This window comes from Salvelinus namaycush, chromosome 9, assembly GCF_016432855.1.
Source record: "Salvelinus namaycush isolate Seneca chromosome 9, SaNama_1.0, whole genome shotgun sequence".
Taxonomy (NCBI): Eukaryota; Metazoa; Chordata; class Actinopteri; order Salmoniformes; family Salmonidae; genus Salvelinus; species Salvelinus namaycush.
In genome coordinates, this window is record NC_052315.1 from 12751441 (window position 1) to 12767097 (window position 15657).

Sequence of the window (15657 nt, forward strand, 5' to 3'; positions counted from 1 at the left end):
AGTCTGCTGGGCTATGGAACTCCAGAGCAGCACATTACAAAACCTGCCACCCTGTTTTCAGCTATCTGCAGACAGTTCCCTGAGTAAGGATGCAACTATAAAGGCCTTCAAATTATGACAAAATGCAATAAAGTTTTGTATAAACAAGTTTTTTTTAAATTGTTATATTTAAAACAATAACTTTTTTGCATGTTTTCTGGCATGTTTGTTCTATGATAACTTAAAACATCAAGACAACACTTATGATTCAAAAGGTCTAAAGGAAATGCAAGCCACATGTCCAGAATTAATACAGTTTTTATTCATGTATCAGACATCACACAGGTGTGTCAACTAAAATATATATCCCAGACAAGATTGAATAAGTAAACAAACTGAATGTAAGTCAGTGATTGCATCTGTAGCCATTTGTATGAATATGATTTGTCCCATTGTTACAAGTTTTTCTATTTATATTTCAAGGTAGCACGTTAGCACGTAGGGCACACGGATTGGTGTCACCTCCTTAGTAAGTATGTGTTACAACGGGGCTCAAATCAAAGTTTAATTGTCACGTGCGCCGAATCCATCTCGTTAGTCGGAAGGTGTTTCACTTGTGCTAGCCCAGGTGATATTTAAGAGTGGCTAGCCCAGTGCTTTAGTTGAGTTTGAGAGATTTTGGGAGACTACACTTCAACTTTTTAAGTTTAAGTTTGGGTTTCCCCTGTTTGTTCTACTCCATGTTATTTTTTACTTTCAATGCTAAGTTGTGGGTATTTCTTTTAGTTTGTCTTTTTGTAGGCCAACCTAGTGCATCCATGGTGGGTGTCTTTTAGAACTCCTTACTAGTGGCTTTGACAACTTTCAGTGGGCACCCTGTTTTGTTTTGGATGTCAGTGATTTTCTTTGAAAGTTCTCTTTGTTGTGAGCGACATATTGAGTTTGTCTTGTGGGAGTGTAACAACATACAATACATGTTGAAAGAATGGCTGCAAGACAGACTGTTACTGTACTCCTAGGTAAAGCCCTTGCTTCCGATACCACAGAAGGCCACAGTATTGTCAGGCAGCTTGAAGATGGCACCATCCAGGCCCATGTCAGGGGTAGAATATGGGCCCTGGAAGATGTTTTTGATTGAATCGACCAGGAAGATCAAGTGTTGAATTTTGGCAATCAAATCAAAATCACATTTTATTAATCACATGCGCCGAATACAACAGGCAGACCTTACAGTGAAATGCTTACTTACGAGCCCCTAACCAAAAGTGCATTTTCAAAAGAATATGGATAAGAAAAAAAGATAAGTAACAAGTAATTAAAGATGGCAATATTGGGTGATTTGAAAAGCCATAGTCAATCAATCAATAATATAATAATTACTTTAGCAAAAATGTTTATTTTTCATTTACAATCTGTAGAAGCTATGAGAATAGAAAGGTTCAATACTTTTCTTAAGCATGACTGCACAGCAGAAAAATATATGGCAAATAGAAATCCAAAATGGATGATGTTGAGAGATAGATGGGAGGGGTTGAATGGAGCTGAAGGGTGGGACTAATAACAAGATAACCAATGTAAAACATACGGGGTCTGTAAAATGTATATAGGTTCAGAACTTTTGTGAAATAGCACAGTTACAAATAGAAATCAAACTGGACGGACATCAGAAATAGAGGAAGGAGTAAAAACAAACAAAATATAACTATTCTAAAATAGATTGTGTCTGTAAAATGTGTATAAGATATATAAACTGAAGGTAGAAGCCTAAGGGTTTATTGGTTTACTCCAATTGGGGGAAGGGTGGTAGAGTTTGTGGGGAATAATAAAGGTAAATTCTAAAAAAAAGTATGTATGTCTATATAGGTATGTGTATGTATATATGTGTATATGCATGCATGCGTGTATGTATATGGATATATATATTTACCCAAAAAATATATGGGGGATTGGAAATGATGCAGACAATTACATTGAAGGAAGCAACATTCTTTCTGCAATATTAAGCTGATCCGACCCTTAAAATGTAAAAAAATTAAATAATTAAAGAGCAGCAGTAAACAAATAACAATATATACAGGGGGGTGCCGGTACAGACTCAATGTGCGGGGGCACTGGTTAGTTGAGGTAGTATGTACATGTAGTTATTAAAGTGACCATCCATAGATGACAACAGAGAGTGGCAGTGGTGTGGAGATGGGAGGGGGAGGGGGGAAATGCAAAGCTGTTTAGAAGCCTCTTGGACCTAGACTTGGCGCTCCGGTACCGCTTGCCGTGCGGTAGCAGAGAGAACAGTCTATGACTAGGGTGGCTGGAGTCTTTGACAATTTTTAGGGCCTTCCTCTGACACCGGCTGGTATAGAGTTCCAGGATGGCAGGAAGCTTGGCCCCCCCCCTGTAGTGCCTTGCGGTCGGAGGCCGAGCAGTTGCCAGACCAGGCAGTGATGCAACTAGTTAGGATGCTCTCGATGGTGCAGTTGCAGAACCTTTTGAGGATCTGAGGACCCATGCCAAATCTTTTCAGTCTCCTGAGGAGGAATAGGTTTTGTCGTGCCCGCTTCACAACTGTCTTGGTGTGCTTGAACCATGTTAGTTTGTTGGGGATGTGGACACCAAGGAACTTGAAGCTCCCAACCTGCTCCACTACAACCCCGTCGATGAGAATGGTGGTGTGCTCGGTCCTCTTTTCCTGTCGTCCACAATCATCTCCTTTGTCTTGGTCACGTTGAGGGAGAGGTTGTTGTCCTGGCACCACACGGTCAGGTCTCTGACCTCCTCCCTATAGGCTGTCTCGTTGTCGGTGATCAGGCCTACCACTGTTGTGTCACCGGCAAATTTGATGATGGTGTTGGAATCGTGCCTGGCCATGCAGTCATGAGTGAACAGGGAGTACAGGAGGGGGCTGAGCACGCACTGCTGAGGGGCCCCTGTGTTGAGGATCAGCGTGGCGGATGTGTTGTTACCTACCCTTTCCACCTGGGGGCGGCCCGTCAGGAAGTCCAGGATCCAGTTGCAGAGGGAGGTGTTTAGTCCCAAAGTCCTTATTGAGGAGGTTTGTGGGCACTATGGTGTTGAACGCTGAGCTGTAGTCAATGAATAGCATTCTCACATAGTTGTTCCTTTTGTCTAGGTGGGAAAGGGCACTGTGGAGTACAATAGAGATTGCATCATCTGTGGATCTGTTGGGGCGGTATGTAAATTGGAGTGGGTCTAGGGTTTCTGGGATGATGGTGTTGATGTGAGCCATGACCAGCCTTTCAAAGCACTTCATGGCTACAGACGTGAGTACTACGGGTCGGTAGTGATTTAGGCAGGTTGCCTATGGTGGTCTGCTTAAAACATGTTGGTATTACAGACTCAGACAGGGAGAGGTTGAAAATGTCAGTGAAGACACTTGCCAGTTGGTCAGCGCATGCTCACAGTACACGTCCTGGTAATCCGTCTGGCCCTGTGGCCTTGTGAATGTTGACCTGTCTAAAGGTCTTACTCACATCGGCTGCGGAGAGCTTGATCACACAATCTTCCAGTACAGCTGGTGCTCTCATGCATGTTTCAGTGTTATTTGCCTCGAAGCGAGCATAGAAGTAGTTGAGCTTTTCTGGTAGGCTCGTGTCACTGGGCAGCTCTCGACTGTGCTTCCCTTTGTAGTCTGTAATGGTTTGCAAGCCTTACCACATCCGACGAGCGTCAGAGCCGGTGTAGTATGACTTGATCTTAGTCCTGTATTTACACTTTGCCTGTTTGATGGTTCGTCGGAGGGCATAGCGGGATTTCTTATAAGCTTCCGGGTTAGAGTCCCGCTTCTTGAAAGCGGCAGTTCTAGCCTTTAGCTCAGTGCGGATGCTGCCTGTAATCCATGGCTTCTGGTTGGTGTATGTACGTACGGTCACTGTGGGGACGACTTCATTGATGCACTTATTGATGAAGCCAATGACAGATGTGGTGTACTCCTCAATGCCATTGGAGGAATCCCAGAACATATTCCAGTCTGTGCTAGCAAAACAGTCCTGTAGTTTAGCATCTGCATCATCTGACCACTTTTTTATTGATCTAGTCATTGGTGCTTCTGGCTTTAATTTTTGCTTGTAAGCAGGAATCAGGAGTATGGAATTATGGTCAGATTTTCCAAATGAAGGGCTAGGGAGAGCTTTGTATGCGTCTCTGTGTGTGGAGTATAGGTGGTCCAGAGTTATTTTCCCTCTGTTTGCACATTTAACATGTTGATAGAAATTTTGTAAAACTGTTAAGTTTCCCTGCATTAAAGTCCCCGGCTACTAGGAGCGCCGCCTCTGGCTGAGCGTTTTCTTGTTTGCTAATGGCGTAATACAGCTCATTCAATGCTATCTTAGTGCCAATCACTGACTGAGGTGGTATGTAAACAACTACGAAGAATACAGATGAGAACTCTCTCGGTAGGTAGTGTGGTCTACAGCTTAGCATGATATACTCTACCTCAGGTGAGCAATAGCTCGAGACTTCCTTAGATATCGTGTACGAGCTGTTGTTTACAAAAATAATAGTCCGCCACCCCTTGTCTTACCAGACGCTGCTGTTCTATCCTGCCGGTACATCGTATAACCAGCCAGCTGTATGTTGATATTGTCGTCGTTCAGCCACGACTCCGTGAAGCATAAGATGTTACAGTTTTTAATGTCCCGTTGGTAGTTTAATCTTCCACGTAACTCATCAATTTTATTGCCCAAAGATTGTAGGTTTGCTAGCAGAATTGAGGTAAGTGGGGGTTTATTCGGTCGCCTTCGAATTCTCAGTAGGCAGCCCGCTCCCCGGCCCCTCTTTCTCCGCCTTCTCTTCACGTAGATCACGTGGGGGTTGGGGCCCATTCCTGAGGGAGCCGTATATCCTCCGCCTTGGGCTGGTCAGAGAGAAGAAAAAGGATTCTGCTAGTCCGAGGTGAGTAATCGCAGTCCTGATGTCTAGCACCCCCCTGTATATATATATATATTTTTACTGCTGCTCTTTAATTACTTGTTACTTTTATCTCTTATTCTTAACCGTATTTTTTGAAACTGCACTGTCGGTTAGGGGCTCGTAAGAAAGCATTACACTGTAAGCTCTACACCTGTTGTATTCGGCGCATGTGACTTGTGATTTGATTTGATAGAAGTTCTTTTCGGTCATAAGAGACGGTAGCGGCAACATTATGTACAAAATAAGTAAAGAAATAAGTTACAAACAACGCAAATACATTTAAAAAAAAACACAATCGGTTGGGGCACGTAAAACGTCTGCCTTCTGCTCCGGCGCCATCTTACATTTCACTGAACTGATCAATTAGCTCAGTTGGGCAGGGCTACGTTAAGTACATCAGGACATTCAATTGAACAGAAACTGTGCTGTACTGAACGATCATTTGAAAAATGGGGAGGGGTTGGGTTGTGGGCTCAAATGCACCGCTGCCCTTTAAATAAAGTCACTCATTGCTTCAAACCACACCCCGGCACACCCACCGAATGTAGCACACTTATCTCAGTCTGTTCAAGAACGTACAATAACATTTTGGTAAAACGTGTTCAGTACAAACCGTTCCGCAACACAGCAAACGTTCAATTGAACTGAACACACCCCTGGTGTGGTGCCTAGTTGAAGAAAATCCTTGCAGTGCCTGTGGTACTCCAGGAACAGGGTGGCCTACCCCTGCTCTTGGGTCCTTTGGTGAAACGACTGGTGTACTAGCTATTGGGCAACAGCTTTCTTCCAGGGCCCATATTCTTCCAGGGCCCATATAGTGTTGTAACTCATTGCAGACTTTGACTGTGTAAATCACCTCAATAGTCAGCCTATTGTGTGTATTGAACTTTCACATTGCAATGTACAGCCTTACCTATGGATCTTGGGTGTTCGGTCCATGAAATGGGATATCTGCCTACTCAGTGACACCAACAGAACACAAGTGTGAAGAGTTTACAAAAATATTAGTCGTAGCTTTTATTGCAGGACTTTGACACCACTGTGAAATGAGCCACGTTGACTCACCAGTCAACCTAACATGTGTATTGAGCATTCATATTGCAATGTACAGATCCTGGATCCATGAAATGGGGTATAATATGTGAACATTTCAGATATTCAAATAGCTAATGACTGACACATCAATAATTGAGAGTACCGTCTGCTGAACAACCTGGCTGCTGTACACCTGGGTGACGGGAGGTTTCCTGGTCCACGTGTGTTGGCAGTGCTATTTGATGCACACCTACAAAACAAATTTGTTTCACACACTCAACTGACAGAATTGACCACAGTTCCTATAACCATTAATTCCATTGCTAAAATGCTTCCTATTGTGCTCACCTTGTGTCACGCCCTGACTTTAGTTATATTTTCTTTCTTTATTATTTGGTTAGGTCAGGGTGTGAAAAGGGTGGTTTGTTTAGTTTTTGTATTGTCTAGGGTTTTTTGTCTTGGGTTTTTTGGTCATCTATGGGGATTTTGTATTGTCTAAGGGTATGTAGGTTTATGGTGGCCTGAATGGGTTCCCAATCAGAGACAGCTGTTTATCGTTGTCTCTGATTGGGGAGCCTATTTAGGTTGCCATTTTCCATGTTGGTTTTGTGGGTAGTTGTCCATGTTTAGTTGCCTGTGAGCACTACGTTGGCGGCACTGGTTGGTTGGTTGGTTGGTTGGTTGGTTGGTTGGTTGGTTGGTTGGTTGGTTGGTTGGTTGGTTGGTTGGTTGGTTGGTTGGTTGGTTGGTTGGTTGGATAAACAAGTATGTACGCTCAAAATGCCGTTACACCCAGGTCACTGATGTGTTTCTGAAGGTGTTTGGGGCTGGAGGTGCTGCGATTTGTTTTTCGCTGACTGGGGTGTATTTTCCCATGCTACAGACAGCTATATCAGTCCACTAATACAGGACTAGTAAAGGCCAAGTGTACGCACTACTTTTGTGTATTTTGTTAGTTTTTTTCTGATTGCTTAGGCACTATCTTTGAAATGTTTGCAAAACTCTACACACTAACCACAAAACCAGCAAAGCAAGCAATTCTTGCAAAACTCTTCAAACTCTTTTAAAAAAATGTTGTTTTTGATCCAATACAGTACACACAAACCATTATTTGAATAAGCACACGAAGCACCAACTACGCACTGATAGTATAGATGAAAAAAACTTGTGGTGCTTTTTCTGTGTGCAGGGCATAGCAGTTTGCAATAAAGTTTTGTCATACATGTAGTAATCACACATACACACAGGTATCCTAATGTGTATTCCGAACATACCACACTATCAATACAACTCATATTTTATCTTTTTTTTTCTCAATGTTCTAACGATCCTCAAATAACAAAAGCGCAGTAGAAGAAAACAGACATTTGTGCTAGAATAAAAATAACATAATTTTTTTGGGCTACATCTCGCCTTCTTTGTGGGTCTGGCCATAAGACTTCCTCCACATCACATGCAATGTTGTCTTGAGCTCGGCAGCGTGGAAAGTATTGCCTGGAGTGCCGTATCCAGGCCTGACCCCTGATCCATGTCTCCACAAGCCTCCTCTATTGCCTGTAGAAGGGGTATGCGTTGGTGGGGCTGGCGATCATACACCTTCCAACGCCATGCAGAGAAGAATTCTTCAATAGGATTCAAGAACGGAGAGTATGGGGGAAGATTGAGTGCGATGAAAAGTGGGTGACCAGCCCGGTGGAAACTAACATTGTCCCAGATGATAACGTACCTGGGCTGCTCTGGCCCCTGGTCATTGGGGATTAGTTTGTTGTGGAGGGTGTCCAGAAATGTGATAATGTGTGCAGTGTTGTATAGGCCTAGGATTGCATGATGGTGAAGGACGCCGTTTCGACTAATAGCTGCACACATTGTTATGTTGTCCCGGGACGTTGATGATGGCACGGTGTCCGATGATATTTCTGCCGCGGCCCCTTGTTTTTGCAAGATTGAAACCTGCCTCGTCCACAAATATTAACTCATGATGCACTGCATCTGCTTCTAGCTCCATATAATGTAGCACTTCCAGTACCAATGATAGGATAGTATAGCTTACCTGAACATATTCATATCTCAGTTGTTTTACACGGTCTGAGTTTCTTTCGAGGGGGACTCTGTACAGCTGCTTCATCCTAATTCTATTGCATTTCAGTAGACGAGACAGTGGAATATGGTGTTATCTCCCATTATGTGGTCCTGCAGTTCTCTGAGCCTGATGCAGTTATTTGCAATGACCATATTTACAATGTGGGTCTCCTGCTCTGGTGTGAACAGTCAAACTCTTCCACCAGATACTGGTTTTCTTGCAGTTGTGTAAAAACATTTGAATGGTTTTAGTGATAGATCCTTCTCATTATGAAAGTACAGTACATATTACTGTACCAGTAAGACTACAGCACTTACAGTTACTTACCGGTTCTCATTTCAAAATATCCGGATGATACCTGCAACAGTATAGCGGCTCAGATTTGGTTGAACCCATTGCCCAGCCTCCCTCATGCTCATCCCATGGTTGACAACATGGTCAACCACAGTCGCTCTGATTTCATCAGTTATTGTGTTCCTGACTCCTCTTCCCTGTCCTCTCCTTCTCCCCGTCCTACTTCACCTCTTCCTCCTCCTCCTCCTCGTCTACTTCTCACCCCTCTTACCCTCTGTTCAATATTAGCCTCCATTGTTGTCCAAACCAAATGTTTACCTGTGGCCTATTTATAGTGCTCAAGCTCTGATTTGTAAGTGAACTCATTATCTAAAAGTGTTTTCACATGTGTCCATGTAGAAAGACAATTGGCGAAATAGTGTAGTAATGTAGAGACCAATGTTTACAGTTTTGCTAGAAGTGTGTTATTAAATTGCAAACTGAGTGTAAAGCAGTGAGTTGTGTTTACAGTTTTGCAAAAAGCGTGTTATAAAATTACAAACTGAGTGTAAAGCAGAGAAGGTGCATTCAGTTTGGCACACTTGGTAAATGCATTTTCTACAAGTCTTAATGGTTTCAGAGATAGTGCTTCAAGAATCACTGTTAGTCTTTAAGCAATCAGAAGAAAAAATATATATTCAGGGGGTGCTTCAGCAGCCTACTTCCCACGGCTATTGGTGTAGCTGGACACTTTAGAAGCATCCACCACAAAGACGACACAGTGGACCTTGTCTTTAAGGGACGGCTTCTTCACATAGCCCACAGGCTGTTCAAGACTGAACATTACCTTGATTATTCAAACCAACCAGCTGAAAGAGTTGGAATATTCTGTACTTATTAGAGACATTTGTATCAGGGGTGAGCAACTCCTGTCCTGTGAGGCTGCCTGCATGAGTATGTTCCAACCCAGCACTATCTCCCCTGAATCATATTAGTGGTCTAAATTGCAGACTGTGATTAGTTGAATCAGGTGTGTTAGAACTAAACTGGAACAAAAGCTGGCCCACACTGTGTTAGAGCAGACCTGGAACACACTGTGTGTTAGAGCAGACCTGGAACACGCTGTGTGTTAGAGCAGACCTGGAACACGCTGTGTGTTAGAGCAGACCTGGAACACGCTGTGTGTTAGAGCAGACCTGGAACACACTGTGTGTTAGAGCAGACCTGGAACACGCTGTGTGTTAGAGCAGACCTGGAACACACTGTGTGTTAGAGCAGACCTGGAACACACTGTGGCCCCTGTTGCTCCGCTCCTCGTTTGTGGCCTGTTGGAGGTAATTTTGCAGGGCTCTGGCAGTGCTCCTCCTTGCACAAAGGCGGAGGTAGCGGTCCTGCTGCTGGGTTGTTGCCCTCCTACGGCCTCCTCCACGTCTCCTGATGTACTGGCCTTTCTCCTGGTAGCGCCTCCATGCTCTGGACACTACGCTGACAGACACAGCAAACCTTCTTGCCACAGCTCGCATTGATGTGCCATCCTGGATGAGCTGCACTACCTGAGCCACTTGTGTGGGTTGTAGACTCCGTCTCATGCTACCACTAGAGTGAAAGCACCGCCAGCATTCAAAAGTGACCAAAACATCAGCCAGGAAGCATAGGAACTGAGAAGTGGTCTGTGGTCACCACCTGCAGAACCACTCCTTTATTGGGGGTGTCTTGCTAATTGCCTATAATTTCCACCTTTTGTCTATTCCATTTGCACAACAGCATGTGAAATGTATTGTCAATCAGTGTTGCTTCCTAAGTGGACAGTTTGATTTCACAGAAGTGTGATTGACTTGGAGTTACATTGTGTTGTTTAAGTGTTCCCTTTATTTTTTTGAGCAGTGTATATTGAATTCCTATTTTCATATAGGAGATACAAGTTATGTTTTGGGAGGGTATTGTTTGCATTTCAGTGATGGAGCTCTTGTCTTCCAGCAAAGTAATTTGCAAGAAGCGGTGAGGCCCCGAAATAAAATATTCTCTGGCTGTTTTGGAGACTCAGAGTGCTTGTTGTGTTCCTTCTCTCGGGTGAGGACAGTGAATTACACCGCATTACGCAGTAAGACATCTGTCACCTGTCTGGAAGGGACATGGTGTCTAAATGAAGTTAAGCTCCTCAGTTGTAATGCAAAATGTTACCATTGTTGCTATAGGCCACTAAACACTGGAAAGACGTGGCAGCAGAAAGTAGTTGACAGTTTGTATTTGAAAGTAAGCAGAGTAGTCGAGGAACAGGTCAGGACCAATATAAAAGGGAACAGGGAAACACTGCTAAAAAAAAAACATGTTCAAACATGTTCATTCCATTGACTGTTACTGTTTCATAATTGATCAATGGTGATTTAAATGTACCATAGTGTCAACTAACACAATAAAAATGAGGACACAATACTATGATAATCAACAAAGGTAACTTTAATGGGCAGCTTTTCCAACAGCAGCACATACTATTAACAACTTATTTTCAGTTTCATGGTGATATTCTGCCATCTAGTAGTTAAACTTCAAGCATTTGCAAGCCAAATGTGAAGGGAATCCAATATAAAAACAACATGATCTTGTACTAAGATTTACCTCTACTTGTTCTTCAGCTGGGGTATATTCTGAGGAACAGATTGCTATATGAGACTATCCAAGAACTGACTATGTAGGATCAACTAGTATAGAGTGGTGGTGTCTTTAAATCAAATGTATTTATATAGCCCTTCTTACATCAGCTGATATCTCAAAGTGGTGTACAGAAACCCAGCCTAAAACCCCAAACAGCAAGCAATGCAGGTGTAGAAGCAGTTTGATGCAAAGCAACCACTGAACATATGAAGAAAACCCAGGCCTTTCACCTATCCCATGTAATCCAAACAATCACAATGATGTAAACAACAACAGAATTAGCAACGCTAGTGAACTATCTTTCAATCTAGGCCTAAATACAGATTATTTCTAGCAATTGAATAAAATATTCAAGATGTAGGCTCAATGAGGCATGTTATGTTATTCTTATCATTCTGTAGTTTTGTGTAATGGATAACTAGTCATCATAATTATGATTACGTGAACACCATAGAACAAGATATACAGAATGAGGCAGAGAGAGGGCTAAACAAGGTGGCATAGACAGGCAATACCACCACCATGCTGGGTGATCTCCTCCACTTGGTCTAGTCGTGCTTCTCTTGGTCGTTGACGTCATCAAAGTAGTTGTCTGCGAAGCGGAGCATCTGGATCAGGGCGCTGAGGAGCAGGATGTCACAGCTCATGTCCAGCTCCAGCTCTTCACTGTAGTTCTTCACTGGGACAATGCAGGACATGGGTAGCCCCAGACGGCCACTCACCTCCTGGGCCTATGGGAGTCGAGACACACCAAGCATTACCAAACGTTCATGTGACTGTTCATGGTCATCTAATGCAGGGGGAGTGCAGAGCTCACCTTGGTCTTTATGTACTGGCTGTTGTACACGTTCCTCAAGTTGTCGGCCACACAGGGACAAGCCTCATCCACCTTGGTAAGAAGAACCAGCTGTGGGATGCCTGTGGAACAACAACCCTCCATTAGTGTCACTAACCAGGGATTGCGCTAGTAGAGTCTGTATAATCAAATCTTTAGCCCAGGTTTCTCTCGGACTGACTGACCTAGCAGGTTGACCCTCCTGCGAATGGCCACCAGTTTCTCCTCCAGTTTGGTGGACATAATGGAGACTTTGCAGGTGTCCATGACGTACACCACACAGTGGATCCTTTCATGCAGGTTCACTGACTGCCGGAATCCGTGGTCATCTGCTTGCAGAGGGACTGAGGGGTTGAACTGGGAAAGACGAGGGGTTTGGGTCACACTGAGGAGAATCAAAGTGTGTGTATGTATGTATGTATGTATGTATGTATGTATGTATGTATGTATGTATGTATGTATGTATGTATGTATGTATGTATGTATGTATGTATGTATGTATGTATGTATGTATGTATGTATGTATGTATGTATGTTTTCAATTCTTAATGATCGGCTATGAAAAGCCAACTGACATTTATTCCTGATTATTATTTGACCATGCTTGTCATTTATGAACATTTTGAAAATCTTGGCTCTCTAATTCTCTCCTTCTCTCTCTCTTTCTCTCTCTCGGAGGACCTGAGCCCTGGGACCGTGCGTCGGGGCTGCCGGGCGTGATGGCTCCTTGCTGTCCCCAGTCCACCTGGCCTTGCTGCTATTCCAGTTTCAGCTGTTCTGCCTGCGGTTATGGAACCGCCACCTGTCCCGGACCTGCTATTTTCAACTCTTGATGATCGGCTATGAAAAGCCAACTGAAAATTATTCATGATTATTATTTGACCATGCTTGTCACTTATGAACATCTTGGCATAGTTCTGTTATAATCTCCACCCAGCACAGCCAGAAGAGGACTGGCCACCCCTCATAGCCTGGTTCCTCTCTAGGTTTCTTCCTAGGTTTTGGCCTTTCTAGGGAGTTTTTCCTAGCCACCGTGCTTCTACACCTGCATTGCTTGCTGTTTGGGGTTTTAGGCTGGGTGTCTGTACAGCACTTCGAGATATTAGCTGATGTACGAAGGGCTATATAAAATAAATTTGATTTGATTTGATGTATGTATGTATGTATGTGTGGTGCCCCTCACCCGGTATCTGTCTGGCACATGGCCTTTCAGAATGCTGCTGATGTCGTCCACATCTAGCCCCGCCCCTGTGGCCTCCTCCATTCCCATCGTGTCACACAAAATGATTGCCAGCGGTTTACCATCGCGTCCAGCCTTAACTGAGTAGGTGCGAAACTGTGAAATATAATTAATGCACCATCATTTTGTCCAGTGATGTAGTGGTAAAAAAAAAAATAACTTGGTAGGCAAACTCTAGCACCGGTTGCGACGGAAAAACTAATGCTGCCTATACATTCAAAAGGTGGGTAGACTGTTGAGCAAAAAAAAAGTAGGTAAACTATGTTTACCCTCCACTACACCATTGATTTTGTCCACATAAATATGATGACATTCATTCAAATTGTTGAAGCAGGGACAAAAAAAGAAGACCAGTTGTTTAACATGGTAGACCACATACCTGAGTGGTCAGACTGGTTCCAGAGCTGCCCGATATGGCCTGGCTGGTCACATGGCCTCGGAAGATGGAGTTGACAGAGTTGAAAAAGCTGGACTTTCCAGCGCCGACGGGGCCGATAAGTAGAACTCTAGCCTGACCCACAGAACTGATCATGGGCCTGTAGAGCTTAACAGACTCCATCAGCTCCATTCTCCTCCTGTGGAAAACAAGAACCTCAATTTAATATGCAAATGCTTTAATGTCCTGTACTCATCAATCTTATAACATTCAGTATATGTTGCCCATGTGAGAATCACATGATGCAATTGTAGTCAAAACATTAACATAGGCATTACTGCATCACAAAAATGTTTAATTATGGTCATTTCTGGAGCTTACTCAGCTTTCCAAAGAACTGTCCTCCATGGCTTTCCGATGATGTTACCACCTTCTGTTTTAAAAAAAAGATTATAATAACATGCACAATAAAAAATACACATTAAAGAGAGAAGAGAATTGATTCTACACTCACCTTCCACTTTATACACCTCACACTCAGTTAGGTTGAGGTTATTGCCATGCATTTCTGCAGCATTGAAGTTGTAGTGCTTTCCTGGAACACTGATCACTGTAGCTGTGTTAGCGTTCATAAACATCAAATCCTCCCCAAAGTAAGGGCCAGTTGTGTTGTGCATTTTGACCGCATATTGGGCATTTGTGACGGGATATCTGACAGGATTTCTACCAGTTAAACTGAACAAAAAGGCTTTGTCATCCTGTATGTACTGGCCTTGCTTGGCTACATCATGATCTTTACTTGTGTAGCCTCCAAAAACAAACCCTGTGGAGTTATATCCTACAGAGACTGTGGGACCTTGGTGGTCACATTTCTGGTGAAAGGCTGCTGCTGTGTAGCCATATATACTGGCCTTGAACAGCAGGCTGAGTTTGACGTTTCCCAGTAAGGAACACAGCTGTTTCTCCTGTTCCTGGGTCAGTTTGGGGTTCATGGTGGGGAACACGTTGGTCTCAGTAGAGGTAGTCTGAGGAAAAACACAAATGATTAGTGATGCACCGATATTTTCCTTGTCAAAAACCCGATACCGATAAGTTATTTAACATTTTAGCAGCCTTTTAAGTATTTTAATACAGCTGAATACACACACGGACACAGCGGTCTAAGGCACTGCATCTCAGTGCAAGAGGTGTCACTAAGGTCCCTGGTTCGAATCCAAGCTGTATCACATCCGGCTGTGATTGGGAGTCCCATAGGGCGGAGCACAATTGGCCCAGCATCGTCTGGGTTTGGCCGGGGTAGGCCGTCATTGTAAATAAAAATGTGTTCTTAACTGACTTGCCTAGTTAAATAAAGGTTACACACACACACACACCACACACACACACACACACTGACCAAAAAGTTATTGTTGGCATTTATGTACGTCCCCATTACCAGTAAAACATAATCAAAACCTATTTCTTTCACTTACTTGCTGTGCTGTTTCGTTGTTCAGTCGTTTTATTCTCAACCAGGATTTCATCATATATGTCAAGCAGTGAAGTTTCAGGTCTGTCTGTGCGTGGCCTCTCTTCCTCGGTGCGCACTGTCACTGTGTCCATTTCCATCTTGTCCATCAGTGTATGCAATATTTCACGTAAACCCTGTTTTTTGTCTGCATCGAAGTAGCGGTCCTTGTACATAGCATCGAACATGGTGGCGACACAGTAAAGAGAGAATGCCACCGAATCGCTTGTTCACAGCCTGTGTCGACAGTTTTGTTGAGCAGGCGTTTCAATGCCATGAGAGGGGATCACGTCTGCTGCAGGCGCAGTAGATGAGCTTATTTCTCGAGTCAGTTGTTCGAATGGAGCTAGCTAGTGTGTTCATGTTTCCAAGTTTCAAACATGTTCTCAAATGCCATTGAAAATTGCAGCAGCGGTATGACAACCAGCATATTCTTGAGCATGCAATATGACTTTCCTCAGTACGAAATCCTTGAAGACCCACTGTGCTGTCAGACTCAGCATGCTCATGGAGCTGATATGCTGGTCCAGATGTCAGTCGTGAAGCTATTACTGTGTAACTCCGGTAGGGCAACATCTGAAAAATAGCGCACTTGGTAGTGTGTCGCGGTGCTCGACCAGTCGGCGAAAGCAAACATTACCCATGACAGAGAACGGTTGATTGTCAAGAGCAATGAATTCCATTATCTTGGCGTTAATGGATTTTGCTTTTTGAGTTGTCTCGCTGAAATTTTCTTACTCTTTCAAATGACTGC

General features: G+C 43.5%; 1 protein-coding gene across 1 annotated transcript; it reads right to left on the reverse strand.

Moving 5' to 3' along the window:
* Positions 1 to 9867: 9867 nt before the first annotated feature.
* Positions 9868 to 15125, reverse strand: LOC120053371 (interferon-induced protein 44-like; the record flags this gene model as incomplete). Its single annotated transcript, XM_039000496.1, has 9 exons — positions 9868 to 9889; positions 11504 to 11676; positions 11763 to 11863; positions 11966 to 12137; positions 12964 to 13116; positions 13400 to 13595; positions 13778 to 13829; positions 13911 to 14390; positions 15104 to 15125. Coding segments are annotated over 9 exons (1371 nt in total), but the record flags the coding sequence as incomplete, so codon positions are not given.
* Positions 15126 to 15657: the final 532 nt, after the last annotated feature.